Genomic DNA, 15,877 nt, shown 5'->3' with positions numbered 1-15,877 from the left:
ACCTTGCCCTGTTCCCCCCCACAGTGGGTTCCCTGCTATTCCCAAAGACATGCAAAAGGAAGCTACAAATGTGTTAGACTATAGAAACTGAGTTGCCACCAAAAAGAAACATTCTGTGCTCACCTTGAGAATTAAACTTTTTTATTTTTGCCATAGAAAGCTCTAAAAACTAGTATCACGTGTTGATTAATGAAAAGTAGAACACAACTTTAAAAAGGATGTTAAGGAAAGACTGTACAACTATATACACCACAGACTGGGGAACCAAGGAATGTTCACACAGAACATTTCCTAGATCTCAGAACTCAATGTATATAGTTGTCAGCTTCTGCATCTTTTTATAAGCTGCATGCCTTAACAGAACAAAATAAATAAGCAGTAGATGTTATTCAAAATTCATTTAGTTCACAGAGTGGAATGTTATGGTATGTATCCCCAAAGAAACCAGACAGTGAGGATGCAGTCACCATTACCATATTCTGCAGCAGATCTGTAAATGGTTTTATATGCATAACAAACGACTGTGAGGTTTGCTACCTTAGTCTGTTGAAATTTTTCATTTCTATATAAATGCTTTGTCAGATTCAACCTTTTTCTTCCATCATCCCAAAGCCAATTTCTTAATATTTACATAAGTTTTTTCATTAAGTTAAACTGGAAGTTAAATGCTTACAAAAACAAACAAAAACACAAATGTAAGTGCAATAGCCAGAAATCTAAATAAAAAGCTTACTCATGGCCCCATAAAAAGTTTTCAAAGAATGAATTTAACATGTTTCCAAACCAATAAATACTGGAAGTGAAATTAAAGAAATGCTTTACATACCTCTGGACTTTGGATATTAAAATCACTTCCAAGGAAAACTGAAGACCCTGAGACACATGCAAGCACGAGTCTTCTAGCAAAAATAGTTACAAAGCCCTAATTTTCCAGTTTTCCTCCAAAAAGAGACCTTTACTAGGCACAGTTTAATTTAAGGTTTTAAATATATCAGCAGCAAATAGTGATAGCCATTATGTTTAATTCTGCTCTCTGTAATGTATGCTTAATTCCAGATCCCAACACAGGCCATTTACTTAACAGTTGGGCTCAATGATCCTTGTGGGTCCCTTCCAACTCAAGACTATTCTGTGATTAAACATGTGTCATGTCAATGACAAAAATAACATTGCATTTGTCTCCACAAAGTTGAGGAAGTGCCCCCAAAGCACCAGCCAGCTGTGCAACACAGGCAATCCACACTCACATCCATGAGGAAAATGTGTGCCCGCAGAAATGCCACCTCAGTTACACCCCACATTTAAAGCATGACCCATCATATTCAAAGGGGTCAGCAGTGTGATCTGGAAATAATCAGGTGTATCATGTTCTTGGCTGACAAAGAAGTGCTGAGCATCACATGCACCACACAAACAAATCCTCCTCCCAGCAGTGCTCACGGGGATTTCTGGTATCGTTTTGGTAGCTCGACTTAGATTTGAACTGTTTCCCATTTAGGTGCCTTTCTGTGAAGAGTGCTGTACGTCTAAAACCTTTGAGAGTCATAAAATCAAGATACTAACTTAAAACATGAAAAAGAAAAGAGAAACCTGTGAGTGCAATTTAAGCAATTGAAGGTTTCCATAACTAGTACTATGCACAATAGTCTTTCCCAGTCACCTCTATAACTTGAGGATTTTCATATTACCATTTACAAAAATTCAACAAGTCACTATCTCTGAAATGCTAAACCAGGACTCCAGCAAACAGCTGTTTTTCTCTACCATTTCCTGATCAAGGTGGACATCTAATTCATCTTTTAACTGTTGTAACAGGCACCAAATGAAAGGAGAGTAAAATGGCAACATAATAAACCCAAACCTGGAAACACCTGACAACTAGACAATTGCAAAGAAATTATACCCAATACAGCACTTACATGAATTCATAGATTTGAGAAGTCTTCAGCTAAAAACAAATAATATTTTTATAATTTCAAAATTCTGGACTGAAGCCCTTCTTCTTGAAGTGAAAAAAAAAAAAAAAAAGGAACAGCACTTTATATCAAACTAATTACTGGCATTTTTTCCAGCAGTAAGAAAATGCAACAATATTTCTCAAGCTGTAAGAAGGTAAAATTATCTCCTTCCTAAGTGTTCTAAGCTTCTTCACTATTCAGCTGTGTGGGGTTTGGTTTTTTCCCATTGCAAAAAGAGTAAAATAACAAGGTCCAGGACACTGAATACTTAGCTCACCACACTGCCAAGTGTAAGTAAAGTTTGTTCAAGCTAGCCCTAAATGAGTATTGCTTGTAGACAAGACTTTTTGCATGAAGACAGATGATTCATAATATTTATAAAAGCAGAATTAGGATGCTAGCTCAAAAACAGACTACTCCAGTGTAGTAGGGGATCATGTACTTTGGCCCCTTGTTCACAAATGTGAGTTGTGGGATTATTTTTTTTAAATGTTCCATGACCAAGAGACAATGATGAAAAAATCTTACTGTTTTCTTGGTTAACATCTAAACAGAATTCAGCATTAAAGTGCTAACATGAAAGAAAGGGCTTACATGGTAAATATGGGTACAGGAAATACCTCAATTAGTTTAGAAATATTTCTAGCTCTTTAGAAGGAATTGTACATTTTCAAGCCACAAGTCCTCATGTTTTGATCAAATTTAACATATCTGAAAACTCTGATAGCGCCTTAGAATGTCTCACTCTCTATTCAAGTAAATTTTCTGATTAATTGCTTCCACAAAGCACTGCAGTTAACATGGTCCATCTAAGTGTTACCATTTGGTTACTTGGTAGTACAAGTTAACTTCTTTTGACTTTAACCTTTGATTTTACAGCAATTTCAACAGTTCAGTTAAAACAACTGCAATGCTCCTGCACAGAACCCTTTTTTCCAGCATTTCAAACATTTCAGTAAGATTCTGGTATCACAAACTCAAATTCAGTACTTCCTTCTGGCGGGTTTTGTTTAAAAATCGTTTCATTTCCCTGCGGAATGAAAATGTCGTCCCAGGTGATTTGTTTGGCTGGAGAGTTGGACGTTGCTCCCTCAGTGCCATCCTTCCCTGAGCCCACACGGTACACAACTCCCCCCTGGCTGATGCCCGGGACGCTGCTGGGCCGGTCGCTGATGTAGGTGTACTGCCGGATCTGCAGGGACCTGCAGGGGTGCAGCCTGTACAGCTTGGTGTCCCCGGAGGGGTCCTGGCTGTGCACGGATTTGATGTGGGAGATGGTGATCTGGTAGTTGATGAAGGATTTGCCGCACGTCAAGCACTGGTACCTGCGCTCCCCGGTGTGGTGCAGTTCGTGCTTGGTGCGATACTCTGCCAGGGCAAAGACTTTGTCACAGTAGCGACAGGGGTACTTCTTCTCCCAGGAGTGCACGTTGAAATGTCTCCGCAGGCTGGTCAGGCACGCGTAGGACCTCTTGCACACGATGCAGATGTAGTAGACTCTGCCGTCCACTATGAGCTCGTAGTGGTCGTCGTGCTTCACTTTCATGCGTTTCCCCTTTGGAGATTCATCGTCGGACTTCTTGGGTGTGTCATCGGGCTTGGCTTCCCCTCCCTCAGAGTCACCCTTCACAGGGATGACTATGTCGTAGGTGTCCTCACCGATATTTGCATACACCTTACAGCCTGTGGACAAGCCTCCTATTTCAGTTGCTGTATCCAATGTTATGATTTTCTGCCCATCTGCCACATTCTTCGATGTTAGACCCGAACTTAATTCCTTGTTGTTTCCAGAAAGGACATCTGAGATTTTTATTTTCAGCTCTCCAGCTTTAGTAGATGGCTCTTGGGAAAATGTAACAACCTGTTTTTTCTGTACACCTGATCCTTCAGTGCTCCCTGCCTTAGGAACAGAAGATTGCTGAACCAAAGAGCTGCTGCTGACCAAACTAGGACTAGAGGAGCTAATGATATCAACATCATCTTCAACAACCTCTTCATCATCAACAGCAGTTCCTTCCACTTCAGTTACAGAGCCATTATTGGATAGCTGCTGGTTCTCCTCAAGTAAATTAATTGTAGGAGTCACATGTGTTTGATGCAAGGAGCTGGCACCAAGTGAGGAGTTAAGCAGAGGCTTGTTCAGCACGATGATATTAGGAGTAAAATGCTGCGGCGTGGCCGAGGAGAATGGTTCAGCTCCTGCCTGTGTCTGGCTCGGGCTCAGCTGAGTGGCAGACAAAGTGAGGTTCTGAGGTGCTGTGCTGTTTGTCACATGGGGAGAGCCACCACTGCCACAGGATTTTTGGTCAGAAGCTCCAGCTGGACTTGAGCAAGGCTGGCTCTGGCTTGCAGCATTTTTGTCTTTAGTACATTCTTTTGGAGGAACAATCTCAGAACAAAAAATGACATCATCATCCTCCTCATCCAAATCGCTCACTGTAATTTTTGTAGTCTCATATTCTATGCCATGTAAGGAGAATGACTGTGTTATAACAGGCATCCCATCTGCTGCCTCCTGGCCCTCTGGCCTGATTACAGTCACCTGTGTTTCAGCATCTCTTTGATTTGGACTAGAAGCTGAAGTTTTTGAAGCACCGTCTTTGACCTCGCTGGGCACATTCTTGCCTTCGGCCGGAGGGATGCCCAGATCAGCTATGAATTTAACACCCAGCTCCTGCCCTGATTTAATCAGTTCATCAAGTAAATCAGATCGGACGCTGATTATTTTGGAACTATAAATATAATTAAGAATTTCTGCAAAAATTTCTGCTCTTACAAAGCTCAGTTCAACCACTTGACCAGCCACCGAGAAAAGCTGGTGAAAATATGTGCTTGAGGCTGAAAGGATGTTTCTGTGAGCTCGAAATTTACGGTCCTCCACAATGACTGTAACATCACAAAAAAGTCCATGGCCACGTTGTTCATTCAAAGACTGAAGGAGCACGCTAGAATATTGTGTGTCTGTTGCAGAAATAAGTTTTTTTTCCTCCATTCCTACAAAAGGAAAGCAAAAGATATCAAATCAGTAAAAATGCAGATTTATAGTTTTAACCGCATTACAACACTCACATATTTACTGTCTACTCCTTCTTTAGGAAAAAACGAATCTGAGATACCGTTCAGAAGATTATGTGCCACTGCACTCTGCAACTTTGTTTCTTATCGTTGTTTGTCCTTTCCTCTTTCTCCACAAGGTAAGTGGAATTCTGAATAGATCCTCTGCTCTTACAAGGTGAGGAAGAAAGAAGCAACACCTCATCCTAAGCAACAGCAAGCAAGGTTAATTGTAAAACCAAGAAGATGGAAGTTTTGGGCCCCAAAAGCAGCTTTAAACATTATTAGTAATTTCTTTTTAATTGTGAAATATTCCATAGATTGTTATGAGAAAGCCCAATAGCGTGAAGTTATTTACGGCCAGACACCAGAATCTGTGTGTCTGCATATTACCAGTTAACTGAGTTAATGAAAACACTATGGATAGTGCACTTCCTTCCCCAGAAAAATAAACCTTTCCTTCCCCAAAAACATAAACTTTTTTGAGCCCTATGTCATATATTTGCATGGCTACGTATGCCAAACTGAGACACTGAAGCAACACGATAGCAAAACTGATCTGCTAAGTCAAAGTAACCTATCTGCCATCACTGCCCAATCAAAGCCCCCAGTAAGCCGCAGAAAGCAACATCAAAAAACAGAACAAGGAGCCACGGGCTCTAATTTTACCCGTAAAACTTTGATTTCCGCAGGCCGGGCCGGATGAGACACCGATGCCGGAGTCCCGCGGCCGCCGCTCGCCAGCCCGGGGAGCGCGTCCCGCCCGGCTGCGCCGCGACCCCGGGGGCCCGGCCGTGAGAGCCGCGCTCCGAGCGGAGCCGCCGCCGGGGCAGCAACGGCCGGTCCGCGGCCGGAGGCCGAGCGGGAGCGGCGGCGCTGACAACGGCAGGCCCGGGGAGCGGCCTGGCAGCACCGGGCCCGGGCTGACGGGCGGTCCGTCCGCCGCTCCCCGCTCGCTGAGCCGTGCTGATCCCCCAGCGGGGCGAGAGGGGCAGCCGAGCCCGCCGTGCCCGCCGAGCCCGCGTTACCTGCGCCGCGCTCCGGCCGCGGCCCCGCCGCCTCCCGCACCTCCGGACCCTCCGCACCGCCGCTGGAGGGCGCTGCCGCCGCTGCCCTCGGCTCTGACCCGAGCGGCCTCGGGAACCTTCGGGCCGGGGCGGGGCCGGGCCTCGCTCCCGCCGCTCCGGACCCGCCCCGCGCTCCCGCCGCCGGCAGCAGCCCCGAGGCCGCGGGGCTCCAGACGCTGCCCGGGACGCTGCCCGCACACTGCCCCCCGCACACTGCCCCCCGCCTGCCGAGGTGCCGGGCGTGCGGCCCCGAGCCCGCTCCAGCGCAGGCCGTGGGACGCCCCGGCTCCCGCACACGGGCCTTGCTGCCGCCTCGGCAATTCCCGCCGGGATCCCGGCTCCCCGCGTCCCGGTGGAGGCAAAGGCCGGCACCTGCCCTACGGCTGAGCGTGTGGATAGCGCCGTGCAGACGCTATTTCCCGCCGAGTGTCATTTCCTTCCCGGGGGCACCGGCGCCGCTCTGCCAGCGCTGACGCAGCCGGCACCTCCGCCCGGCACCGAGGGCAGCTCACAGGCACACCTGAGCCCACACCCGCCCCTGCTCCTCCTCCGGGAGCGGTTGTTGGGAATCCTCTGCGCCACAGGAACACGTGTTAGACTCTGCCAGCAGCTGCACAGACATGCACGGCTCTGACACAAAGTGCCTTTGACCAAAATGACTCAAATGCACATTCGACATGTGGCCACCAAAGTGACACATCCACAGCGCGGCCTCTTGGAAACTCTTGCTGTTCAGGAATGCTCAAAGAACACCAAGATCATAAATGATATTTTGTGTCTTTGGTTACTGATCTGTTCCTTTTTCCCCCCCCTATGCATTCTGCGGACTTGAACCACAGGGGCTCCTGATTTTTCTTAAGATTCAAAAACTTTGACAAGAAGAAATGGCCTGTCAAGTTCAACGAAAAACGTAACAGGCCACAGCCACCGGCAGACATGACTGCAATCCTTCACCTCATAAATCAGCAATGAAATGGTCCTGCTCAGGTTTATGAGCAAGAAATACATAATAATCTTTCTTCTAGCAAGAAGATCACCTGCCAGGCTCCCTGTATTTATATAGTTAGCAACAAAAGTTCCTTTTTGAAGTGAGCCTTCAGATTTTAAATGTTAGAAAAGCAGTTTCTGTTTATTTATAGGCTTTACCAGAGAGTCAATTGAATGAGGATAAATAATAGAAAACACTCATCAGGGAAAACATAGGCTTTTCTTCCTCATATGACCCTTCAATTCTTTTCCCCTTTGATACAGGCTCTTCATTATTTTTACACAGGAGGCTATATTAAATGAAAACAATACTGTAGTTGTTTAAATATTTAATCCAGTGCTTTTTTTCTCCTCTAAAAATGTGTGATGGCCCAAATTAAACAATTTCTTAGCCTTTCATCCTCCAGCTTTAAGGACTTGTTTCCTCATTGCCTCTTCCAATACTAAATAACTAACAGGAAAATTTACAGCTACAGATGAGCACTGACTTGGAAGGATCCCTGCTCCTGAGGCATCACCAGATCTCAAAAATCAGGTTTGAACCACTCTTTCTGAGGCACAGAAATGCTGCCTGATTTAAAAGCTGCTGGGAGAGCAGCACCATCTCCTTGGCTTTTACCTTTCTCACAGCAGCTTTTCTCTATGGCAACTCCTTCTGTCAGATATAAAATCTGAACCCCCTGTCACATTGCTGCAGTCAGGGCACAGATAATGCTCTCCCCAGATCAGCAGGTTTAACTGAAGCTGTCACCATCTTGCTGCACCCAAAAACTGAATTTCAATGTGCTTTTTTTTTTTTTGTTTTTGTCAGCATGCATCTCCTATTTTAGAGGTTGTTTTTTCCACTTTTATGTTTAGATAAGCCAAGAAAGTGTTTGGTGATTCAAGGCACATAAAACCTTACAATATAAATACCAATATAAAAGAACCATTTTATCTAAGATATTGATAAGAAACATCTAGAATACAGAACTACATGTGGTCTTTTTGGAACTGAACAAATAAGAGACCCAATAGCAACTTTTATCTTAATGTTGAGAAGTGATCAAAAACACTTTGGGATGAAGGCTCTGAAAATATGAAGTACCAATTTAAAGAAATTTATGCGCAGGCTTTTGCCAGAAGACAAAAAAGTAAGTTTTCAATTAAGCAATTTAAGATGCTCTTTTAGTTTTAAAAAATCCACTGTGTGAGAATAGAAAATTCTTTTAAAGAGCTGACAAATTTGAGAGACAAAATAACATTCTTCATCATGAAAACACATATTTTGCATTAAAGTAAATTAAATTTTATAAGCAGAACAGTTAAGGGTTTTCAATAAAATTGAAATTCAATATTATCCTACCTAAGACTACCTTTAAGGACAGAAATATTCTTCCAGAATGGGAATTTCAAATAAAGCATCACTGCTTCTGAAAGACTCTAAAATACAAATTTCCACTATTTGTGCCCTGAAGAAATCTCTGAGAGTATTTCTCCTGCCAATTCCATTACATAAAGCCTCATATAAATGAATTAAGAGTCCAGTGATCCTTTTCATTGACATTAGTAATTGTTGTAGATGCTGTTATGTACTGCATGACATTATAACTTGTGCACTTCAAGTCACCTAACAATATTAGCTAACACAGGTGCAGAGTGCTCCTGAGGCAGATGTTTTAGTCACCATTTAGTCAGATCTAAAATAATTTAAAATTAGTTTGTCAAAATAATCCAAAGAATAATCCGGGAGAAACTGTGCTGTCCTCACACAGACACAGGCAACAGTAATGCCACACACATGGGCAATCTCTGGGAAATCTTTTCCCTCCCTGTTCTGCATGAGGTTCCTTGCACCCAAAAAAATACACAATTTAAATAGGCTTCTTCCATCTTGCAGAATTTTTTATGCTGCTTATGGTAGGTTTGAGAGCTAAAATACTGTTTCATTTGTGAAAAAGAACTGGCATACCCTGACATAATTTCTAGACAGCATAAACCAGCATGGGTTTCCCAGGGTGCAGCAGTTGTCCAAAATGTCCCGTTTACCGAGAGCTGGCCAGACCCGGCCGTGTTACACTGCACTGCCAGAGCTCAGCACAAACTCGGGGTTCATTTAAGAAAGCTCCGTGGCAATGTGGGCAATGTGGTCAAAGCTGAGGGGGAAGGGCGCTCACAGAAGAGTGGGTGTCTTATCTGAATACATAATTTGTAATTTGTATCGTCTTTATAGATAAAGGTTAAGGAAAAGACTTAAGATGATTAACTCCAACCGTGAGCTCAGCGCCAGCACTGTGTTCACCATCAAACCGTGTCCTCAAGTGCCATCTCCGAGGGGTTTTTAACATTTCCGGGGATGCTGACTCCACCACTTCGCCGGGCAGCCTATTCCTGTGCCTGATAACCTTTCACATGAAAAAAATTTCCAAATACCCAACCTAAACCTCCCCCTGACGCAACTCGGGGCCGTTTCCCCTCGTCCTGTCAGCTTTGCCCTGAGTCGCCGCAGCGGAGCGGCGCCAGCGCCGTGTCAGGCAGGCCGCGCTGGGAGGCGCCGGGCGCCCCAACACCGACACCGGGCCTTGCCGGGCCGGGCCGTGTCAGGCGGGCAGGAACGGGGAACCCCGCCGGGCACGGTGAGCTGTCCGCGGGGCGGTGCTGCTGCCGGCCCGCCCTGGACAGCTCCCGGGGCCGCGGCCCCGTGCCGGTGCCCGCGGAGCGGGGCGGAGCCGGGCCCGCGCCGCCACCGCCCCCCGCCCGCGGCTCGCGCCCCGCCGGTGCCTCACCTTCCGCCGCCGCCGTGCGCGCGTCCATCGCTGCCGGGCGGCCGCCGCGGGGCACAAAAGGAGCCGCCGCCGCCGCCACCGCCGCCGCGTTGCCGGCCGGGCGGGTGGGGCGGTGACCCCGCGGGCGGGGCCGCCCCGCTCCCGCCCCGCTCCCGCCCGGCCGGGAGGGCGCCGGAAGCCGCCGGAAGCGCCTCCGCTTCCGCCATGGCGCCCGCGTCCCGCTCCCGCTCCCCGCCCGCCGCCAGCTCCGAGCGCCGCGGCCGCCGCAGCCGGTCTCGCTCCCGGTCCCGGTCCCGGTCCCGCGAGCGCAATGGCTCGAGGCGCCTGAGCCACCGGCGGAGCCGCAGCCGCTCCCGCAGCCCCGGCGCGCCGCGCTCCTCCGCGCACCACGGGCACCACCACCACGGCAAATGGCCCGAGTACTACGAGAAGGAGAAGGAGGAGATCCTGCGGCAGAGGTGAGCGCGGGTCGGGCCTGCCCTGCCGGGCCCCGCTCCCGGGATGGGCGGGTGCCGCCGGGCCTGGTTCCGTACGGCCCCGTCACGGCTCTCGGCCCCGTCACGGCTCTCGGCCCCGTCACGGGCTCCGGCTGCGCTCCCCGCGGGCTGGGCCGCCCGGGGGGACGGGACGGAGCTCGGCTGGAAGGGGGTAACAGCTGCTGCCGCCGATCCTCTGCAGTGCGCGGGGCTCTGCTGCCAGACTGCCCTGCGAGCTTGCTCCTTGCTCCGAATTGTTTCTTATCCTTCCTGCAGCTGATTCAGGCCATTAGAAACACTGACGTGCAAGACTGAAAATGTATGTGTACTGGGTGTTGTAAACTAGGCATCAGTGACAGTGTTTTCCTTTACAGGAGACTCAATGAGAGAGAGAGAATTGGAGAACTGGGGGCACCTGAAGTCTGGGGACTGTCACCAAAAGTTCCTGACCCAGAGTAAGACATATTCTTTCTTCATGTTTTTTATAATATTAATTACATATCAGTTCAGTTTATAAAAATGCTTTATCCCTGCGTTAGTCATGGTGTCACAATACTCATTGTATCAGTTCCTTTCTGAAGCAGCATAATGAGATTAGTATTTTTTCAACCAATAATACCAATTATGCAGTATATGATTTATTGTAGATCAGGTGACTGTTGTGTTGTGGTTTTGACAGCAGTTCCCAGGCTAAATTAGCTCTTTAATATTTTACTCTCTTGCAAGGATTGACTCAAAATGTCTTTGGCCATATGTATACCTTTGATCTTGAGTACAGCAAAACAGATTTTAAGTAGGAAACTGTTATTTTATTCAGTTCCGATGAGCACACACCGGTAGAAGATGAAGAGGCAAAATCTAAGAGTAGCTCTTCGGATTCCAGCTCAGAAGGTATTTTGTTTGGCTTGCACAGCTTTTTTGAAAATGGGAAGCTACTGTGGTTTAGAATCTGCTGCTGCTGCTTGCAGGAGGTCCCCTGGCTTAGATGGGTGGAAGTGGCTGGGGTGGGCTCCAGCTCAAAGGAGAGCATTGCTTGGGGAAGATTAGGGAATATATATGGAACTAGATGCTCTTTGTTCTCTAATGTTATGTTTGAAAACATTCCAGAGGAAAAGAAGAAAAAGAAGAAGAAAAAACAAAAGAAGAAACGTAAAGCATCCAAAAGAAAGCGCAGGAAACATTCTGAGGACAGTGACAGTGACTCAGAGTCTGAGCAGAACTCCAGTGGTAAGACAAGAGGGTTTCAGCTTGCAGTCTGGCCTCAGGAAAGTGGGTTTCTGACTTTAGCAACCACTGAGCCTCTCATGCCAGAGATCTGTTTGATATGTTCTCATACGACCAGTACTGCAGGGAGCTTTATACTAACGCTTCCCAGTATAAACAAGTCCCATCAGGGTGTACTGGGGCATTCTGGTGGAGGCAGTCAGTGCTGGGAATGGGCTCAGGGTTAGGGTAGTGGTTAGGTTAATTGGTAGAGGTAGTGGTTAGTGTAATTCTTAGCAGTAGGGTTAGGGGAGTTGTCAGGCTTAGCGTTGAGAGACTAAAAGAGCCTATGGCTCCAGGAGCACTGGGACTGGAAAAGGCATGCCAAGGCAATCCCAGCAAGGCCCCAGCATTGCTGTTCCTACATCTTTCTGACCTGGAAAACCCATCTTACTGAGTTTGGGTTAAGGGTAGGGCTAGGGTTAGGGTTGAGAGAGTCAAAGATTGAGCCCACAGCTCCGTGAACACTGGGGCTGTAAAAGGCATGACATGTTATTTGCAGGGCAGTAAGCCACTTAGTTAAAACTAATAATTTATTTTTGATAATACATACACTTTCTTTTTTCAGATGAAGATAAAAAGAAAAGCAAGAAGAGGAAAAAGAAGAACAAAAAGTAAGTGTCATGGTTGCTGTGTCATTTTGGCTGCTGTTGGCTGGAGGGCAGCTCAGTTTTCTTCGCAGGCCCTGAGGGAGCCTGAGGACCTTGGGTAATTTGCAAGAGCCGGCAAATAATATTAATTTGATGGATTTTATTTAAATCTACACAATTTTGTAGCACAAACAATTCCCTGTAAAGCTACTTTCTAACACTCTATGAAAGTCAAAACAGAACATATATATTGTCTTGGTTTCACTGTAAAGTGTTTTATATGAAACAGCAGACAGCCATTCCTCCTATAGGTGGAAGTTGCCTTGAGAAACTAATTATTTGAGTATGGTTCCAAGCACCTTCTTTAATGTTAAAGTTTGATAAATAGCATGTCTGTCTGGCTTAATCACAGGAAGAAGTATAAGAAAAAGAAAGCTAAGAAGAGCAGGAAGGAATCCAGTGATTCAAGCAGCGAAGATTCCGATGATGAAATGCTTCAAGGGGATGATCTCTGGATAGAGAGGTCAAGTAGGTTCACCTCACTTCAAACTTGGGTGGAAACTTCTTGGTGTCGTTTTTGTGAATTCCTTGTTAGGTGTTGCTGACCCGTGTAACCCTTCTGATAACAAAGAACAATGGACACAAGATTAATCTTCCTCATTATTTGATTGTTGCAGAAAATACTGAAGCTGACAGTTTGATTGGACCAGAGGCTCCCAAAACTCACGCATCTCAGGATGATAGGCCTTTGAAGTGAGTAGCCAGTTCTAATGGCACTTTGATCAAATCAAGTAAATCAGGTGTGAAAGTTACTATTCAAAAGGGCTGTTGCAACAATAATGCATGCAGGAGTAGCCAGTTCTAATGGTACTTTGATTAAATCAAGTGAATCAAGTGTGAAAGTTACTGTTAAAAAGGGCTGTTGCAACAATAATGCATGCAGAGGGGAAAATGCTGTGTCAGAAACTCACAGACAGAAGTTCTAATGGTGCTAGGCTTTCCCCTGGCTTGAATTTGGGTAGAAGAGTCTGGTTTATGCTTTTTAGCCTTGATTCCTAGAAAAATCAATTGTAAATGGCTTTATTCTAAAGATCTGCAGTATTGTGACTTTGTAGTGTCATCAGAATGAACTCAGCTGATAATGTAAGATGTTGTTGCTAGTGTTGCCATAAGGAAGAAAGAGGCCAACATGTGGGAGAAAATAAGGTGGTGTTTAAAAATGCAGGTGTATATAGTAGTGAAGAGGGAAGTTGGATGTTTAGCTCAGGCTCTCTCTATCTGAAGCTACTGACATCACCACTTTTGTTTTTCAGCTATGGCCATGCCCTCCTGCCCGGGGAAGGGGCAGCCATGGCAGAGTATGTCAAAGCGGGGAAGCGCATTCCCCGCAGAGGCGAAATCGGCCTGACCAGCGAGGAGATCGCGTCGTTTGAGAGCTCTGGTTATGTCATGAGTGGCAGCAGGTATGGCTCTGATGATGGCAGTGGTTCAGTGGAATTTTCAAGAGCTGCTTTCTCTGCTGGCTGAACAGAAGAATGCTTCCAAGCTCTACTTGCAAGCATGGAGGAGGAGGTGCTCTGTTTGCAATAATCTACACTAAGCTCCCCATTGCTAGGGATGGATAGTGAGTTTTTCAAGGACACTTTCTCCTCAAGAGCAAAAGTTATTCACAGGCAATGCTCTTCTAATTATTTCACATGAAGAGGTGCTTGTGTCAGATGGCTCAAAGGTGCTCTGTTTGGACAGCCCTGGTGGTGTGCTGGCCCTTTGTCTCCAGCAGGAGACAAATCAATGTGTGAGAGGTTGGCTGCACTTTTTTCTCTATGACCAGCAGGAATCTCACTTAAATTTTAGTGAGCCAGCAGCTGACACCCTGGGGGTAGGGGAGGCTTCTGGCTGACTGCCTGAGAACAGACATCCCCAGAAATCAGTTCCTTGTTCTGCCACACTCTTTCCTGGGAAGGTTAGTGTGCACTTTGGAATATCTAGTTTTTAGATATCTGTTTTGCCAGTTGGCAGGGTAAGCACAAAAAATTCAGATACCAACTTCAAGGACTAAGTATAATTTGCTACAGTGCAAAACTGCAAAGAATTACAAAGGATTAGCTAAGTAATGCACCTAACCATTACTGCAAAAGATTGCCTAGAGTGATTAAAAAAGATACATCACCAGTTACCCTACACTTTACCATCATCAAGATCTGCACATGAGCTGGGAGCCCCAGTCACAGCAAAGGACTGGAGAAGCATTCCTGGGAATTCCTACATGGTGTGTCCACCTGTAGGCAAGGCCTCCATCTTCACTGTGAGAGGGCTCAGCTTTTAGACTGTAGAATAAACAAGCTTACACAACTTCTAGTGCAGGAACATTTGGTTTCATCGTCCTCTTGTGCTCCACCCAAAGCCTGGGCAGGGCTCGAGGAGGTACCAAGGGAGGTGGCTTTGATCATATACCTTCAAACAAAGCCAGATGCCTGATTTCATGCCTTTGTCTGGCTCTAAATGCTGAAATATAAGTATATTCTTACCACTACATGTTTCACTAATGATCATGGATATTACCTTAGTGAGTGGATACAAATATAACATTTTGTTGGAAGGTTCATCTAGAGGCCAACTTTGGCTCAGGGGCTGTTGTTCAGGCCTTGGTACTTCAGTAGCTTTATTTAAAGCCCCTGAAGACATTGAGGGCAGTTGATGGCTGGGAGCTGTGCCAGGGCACTGCTGATGTACCCCTGTCCCCCCACAGGCACCGGCGCATGGAGGCTGTGCGGCTGCGGAAGGAGAACCAGATCTACAGCGCAGATGAAAAGAGAGCTCTGGCATCCTTCAACCAGGAGGAGAGGAGGAAACGAGAGAATAAGATCCTTGCAAGCTTTCGAGAGATGGTCTACAGAAAGACTAAAGGCAAAGAGGAGAAATAATGCTTCATGTGAGCTGTACACCACAGCCTGCACTGCGTGGCAGCTGGTGCAGTCCAGCTGTGATTTGAAGAGAGATGCAGGTGCTGCAGCACCTTTCACCCAACAGGGCCAAGCTCAGGAGTGGATTACTTGTGTCAAGGAAACAGAGTTATTTTCATCAGATTTTCTTGGATGGTTTGTTTACCATCTACAAGGAATCCCTGCAAAGAGAAAGGCTACAAGGCAGGAACAGGTGGGGAAGATTAGAGGTGTCAGTGTTCTGCACTTGCTTTGAACTGACAAGCCAAAGGATCCCATGGGAAGGTTTTGTTACCTAAAGTCAATAAGTGTGATTTTTTAATTCCATTTATTTTTATTAATCATAGGATCATTTAGCTTGGGAAGGACCTTTAACAAGCTACTAGCACCAGTAGCAAAAATGAAGGAACTCCTGAGTTCCTGTTTTAAGATCCAGAACAGTCCACTATTTTTTCACAAGTCTTTTAAATTTAGGTTTTTCCTCAAAACAGTTGAGTTTGGTTTGTGATTCAAACCAGACATGTACATATTTGTAAATTTCATTTGTAATTTAATACAGATGGGCTTCAGTTACTTTAGAGCAAGCAGATGGCAACTGAGGTGTAAAGCAGCAGTAGTAGGAGGCTCTGATATTCAATCACTGAAGCACATGGTGAAGAACTGAGCTGCTTGCTTCTTTTCCTCCTATGTTATACATAGGCATCAGTGCACTGGGGTGCAGTGATTGGAACCCCTGGATGTACACAGGTGGGAACAAGGATGTATCTTTCAATTT

At 46.1% G+C, this 15,877-nt stretch overlaps 2 protein-coding genes across 4 annotated transcripts; one reads left to right on the top strand and one right to left on the bottom strand.

Moving 5' to 3' along the window:
- Positions 1-1,909: 1,909 nt before the first annotated feature.
- ZBTB33 (zinc finger and BTB domain containing 33) lies at positions 1,910-9,888 on the bottom strand. 3 transcript variants are annotated; one of them, XM_058032365.1, is made up of 2 exons: positions 9,832-9,888; positions 1,910-4,952 (listed from the first exon to the last, which is right to left on the bottom strand). In XM_058032365.1, the coding sequence occupies exons 1-2, from the start codon at positions 9,857-9,859 to the stop codon at positions 2,911-2,913; spliced, it is 2,070 nt and encodes a 689-aa protein (XP_057888348.1). In that variant the 5' UTR covers positions 9,860-9,888; the 3' UTR covers positions 1,910-2,910. The 3 variants fall into 3 exon arrangements, with proteins under 3 accessions (XP_057888348.1, XP_057888349.1, XP_057888350.1); XM_058032366.1 differs by lacking the exon at positions 9,832-9,888 and adding an exon at positions 6,452-6,519; XM_058032367.1 differs by lacking the exon at positions 9,832-9,888 and adding an exon at positions 6,041-6,065.
- A 147-nt stretch (positions 9,889-10,035) lies between these two features.
- On the top strand, positions 10,036-15,305 carry NKAP (NFKB activating protein). The gene is made up of 9 exons (XM_058032915.1): positions 10,036-10,289; positions 10,682-10,762; positions 11,125-11,198; positions 11,415-11,534; positions 12,139-12,184; positions 12,573-12,688; positions 12,838-12,913; positions 13,474-13,623; positions 14,910-15,305. Exons 1-9 carry the CDS (start codon positions 10,036-10,038, stop codon positions 15,082-15,084), a joined length of 1,092 nt encoding a protein of 363 aa, XP_057888898.1. The 3' UTR covers positions 15,085-15,305.
- Positions 15,306-15,877: the final 572 nt, after the last annotated feature.

The sequence above is a fragment of the Melospiza georgiana genome, chromosome 12, assembly GCF_028018845.1.
Source record: "Melospiza georgiana isolate bMelGeo1 chromosome 12, bMelGeo1.pri, whole genome shotgun sequence".
NCBI lineage: Eukaryota > Metazoa > Chordata > Aves > Passeriformes > Passerellidae > Melospiza > Melospiza georgiana.
This window is presented reverse-complemented; position numbering and strand designations above follow the sequence as displayed.

Bases quoted from the DNA above. Each gene is read 5' to 3' on its own strand.
- ZBTB33 (XM_058032365.1), bottom strand. From the start codon at position 9,859: ATGGACGCGCGCACGGCGGCGGCGGAAG. The intron at 4,953-9,831 runs GTGAGGCACCGG...TTCCTTTTGTAG, and splicing joins GCGCACGGCGGCGGCGGAAG to GAATGGAGGAAAAAAAACTT.
- NKAP (XM_058032915.1), top strand. From the start codon at position 10,036: ATGGCGCCCGCGTCCCGCTCCCGCTCCCCGCCCGCCGCCAGCTCCGAG. The intron at 11,199-11,414 runs GTATTTTGTTTG...AAAACATTCCAG, and splicing joins TTCGGATTCCAGCTCAGAAG to AGGAAAAGAAGAAAAAGAAG. The intron at 12,185-12,572 runs GTAAGTGTCATG...GCTTAATCACAG, and splicing joins AGGAAAAAGAAGAACAAAAA to GAAGAAGTATAAGAAAAAGA.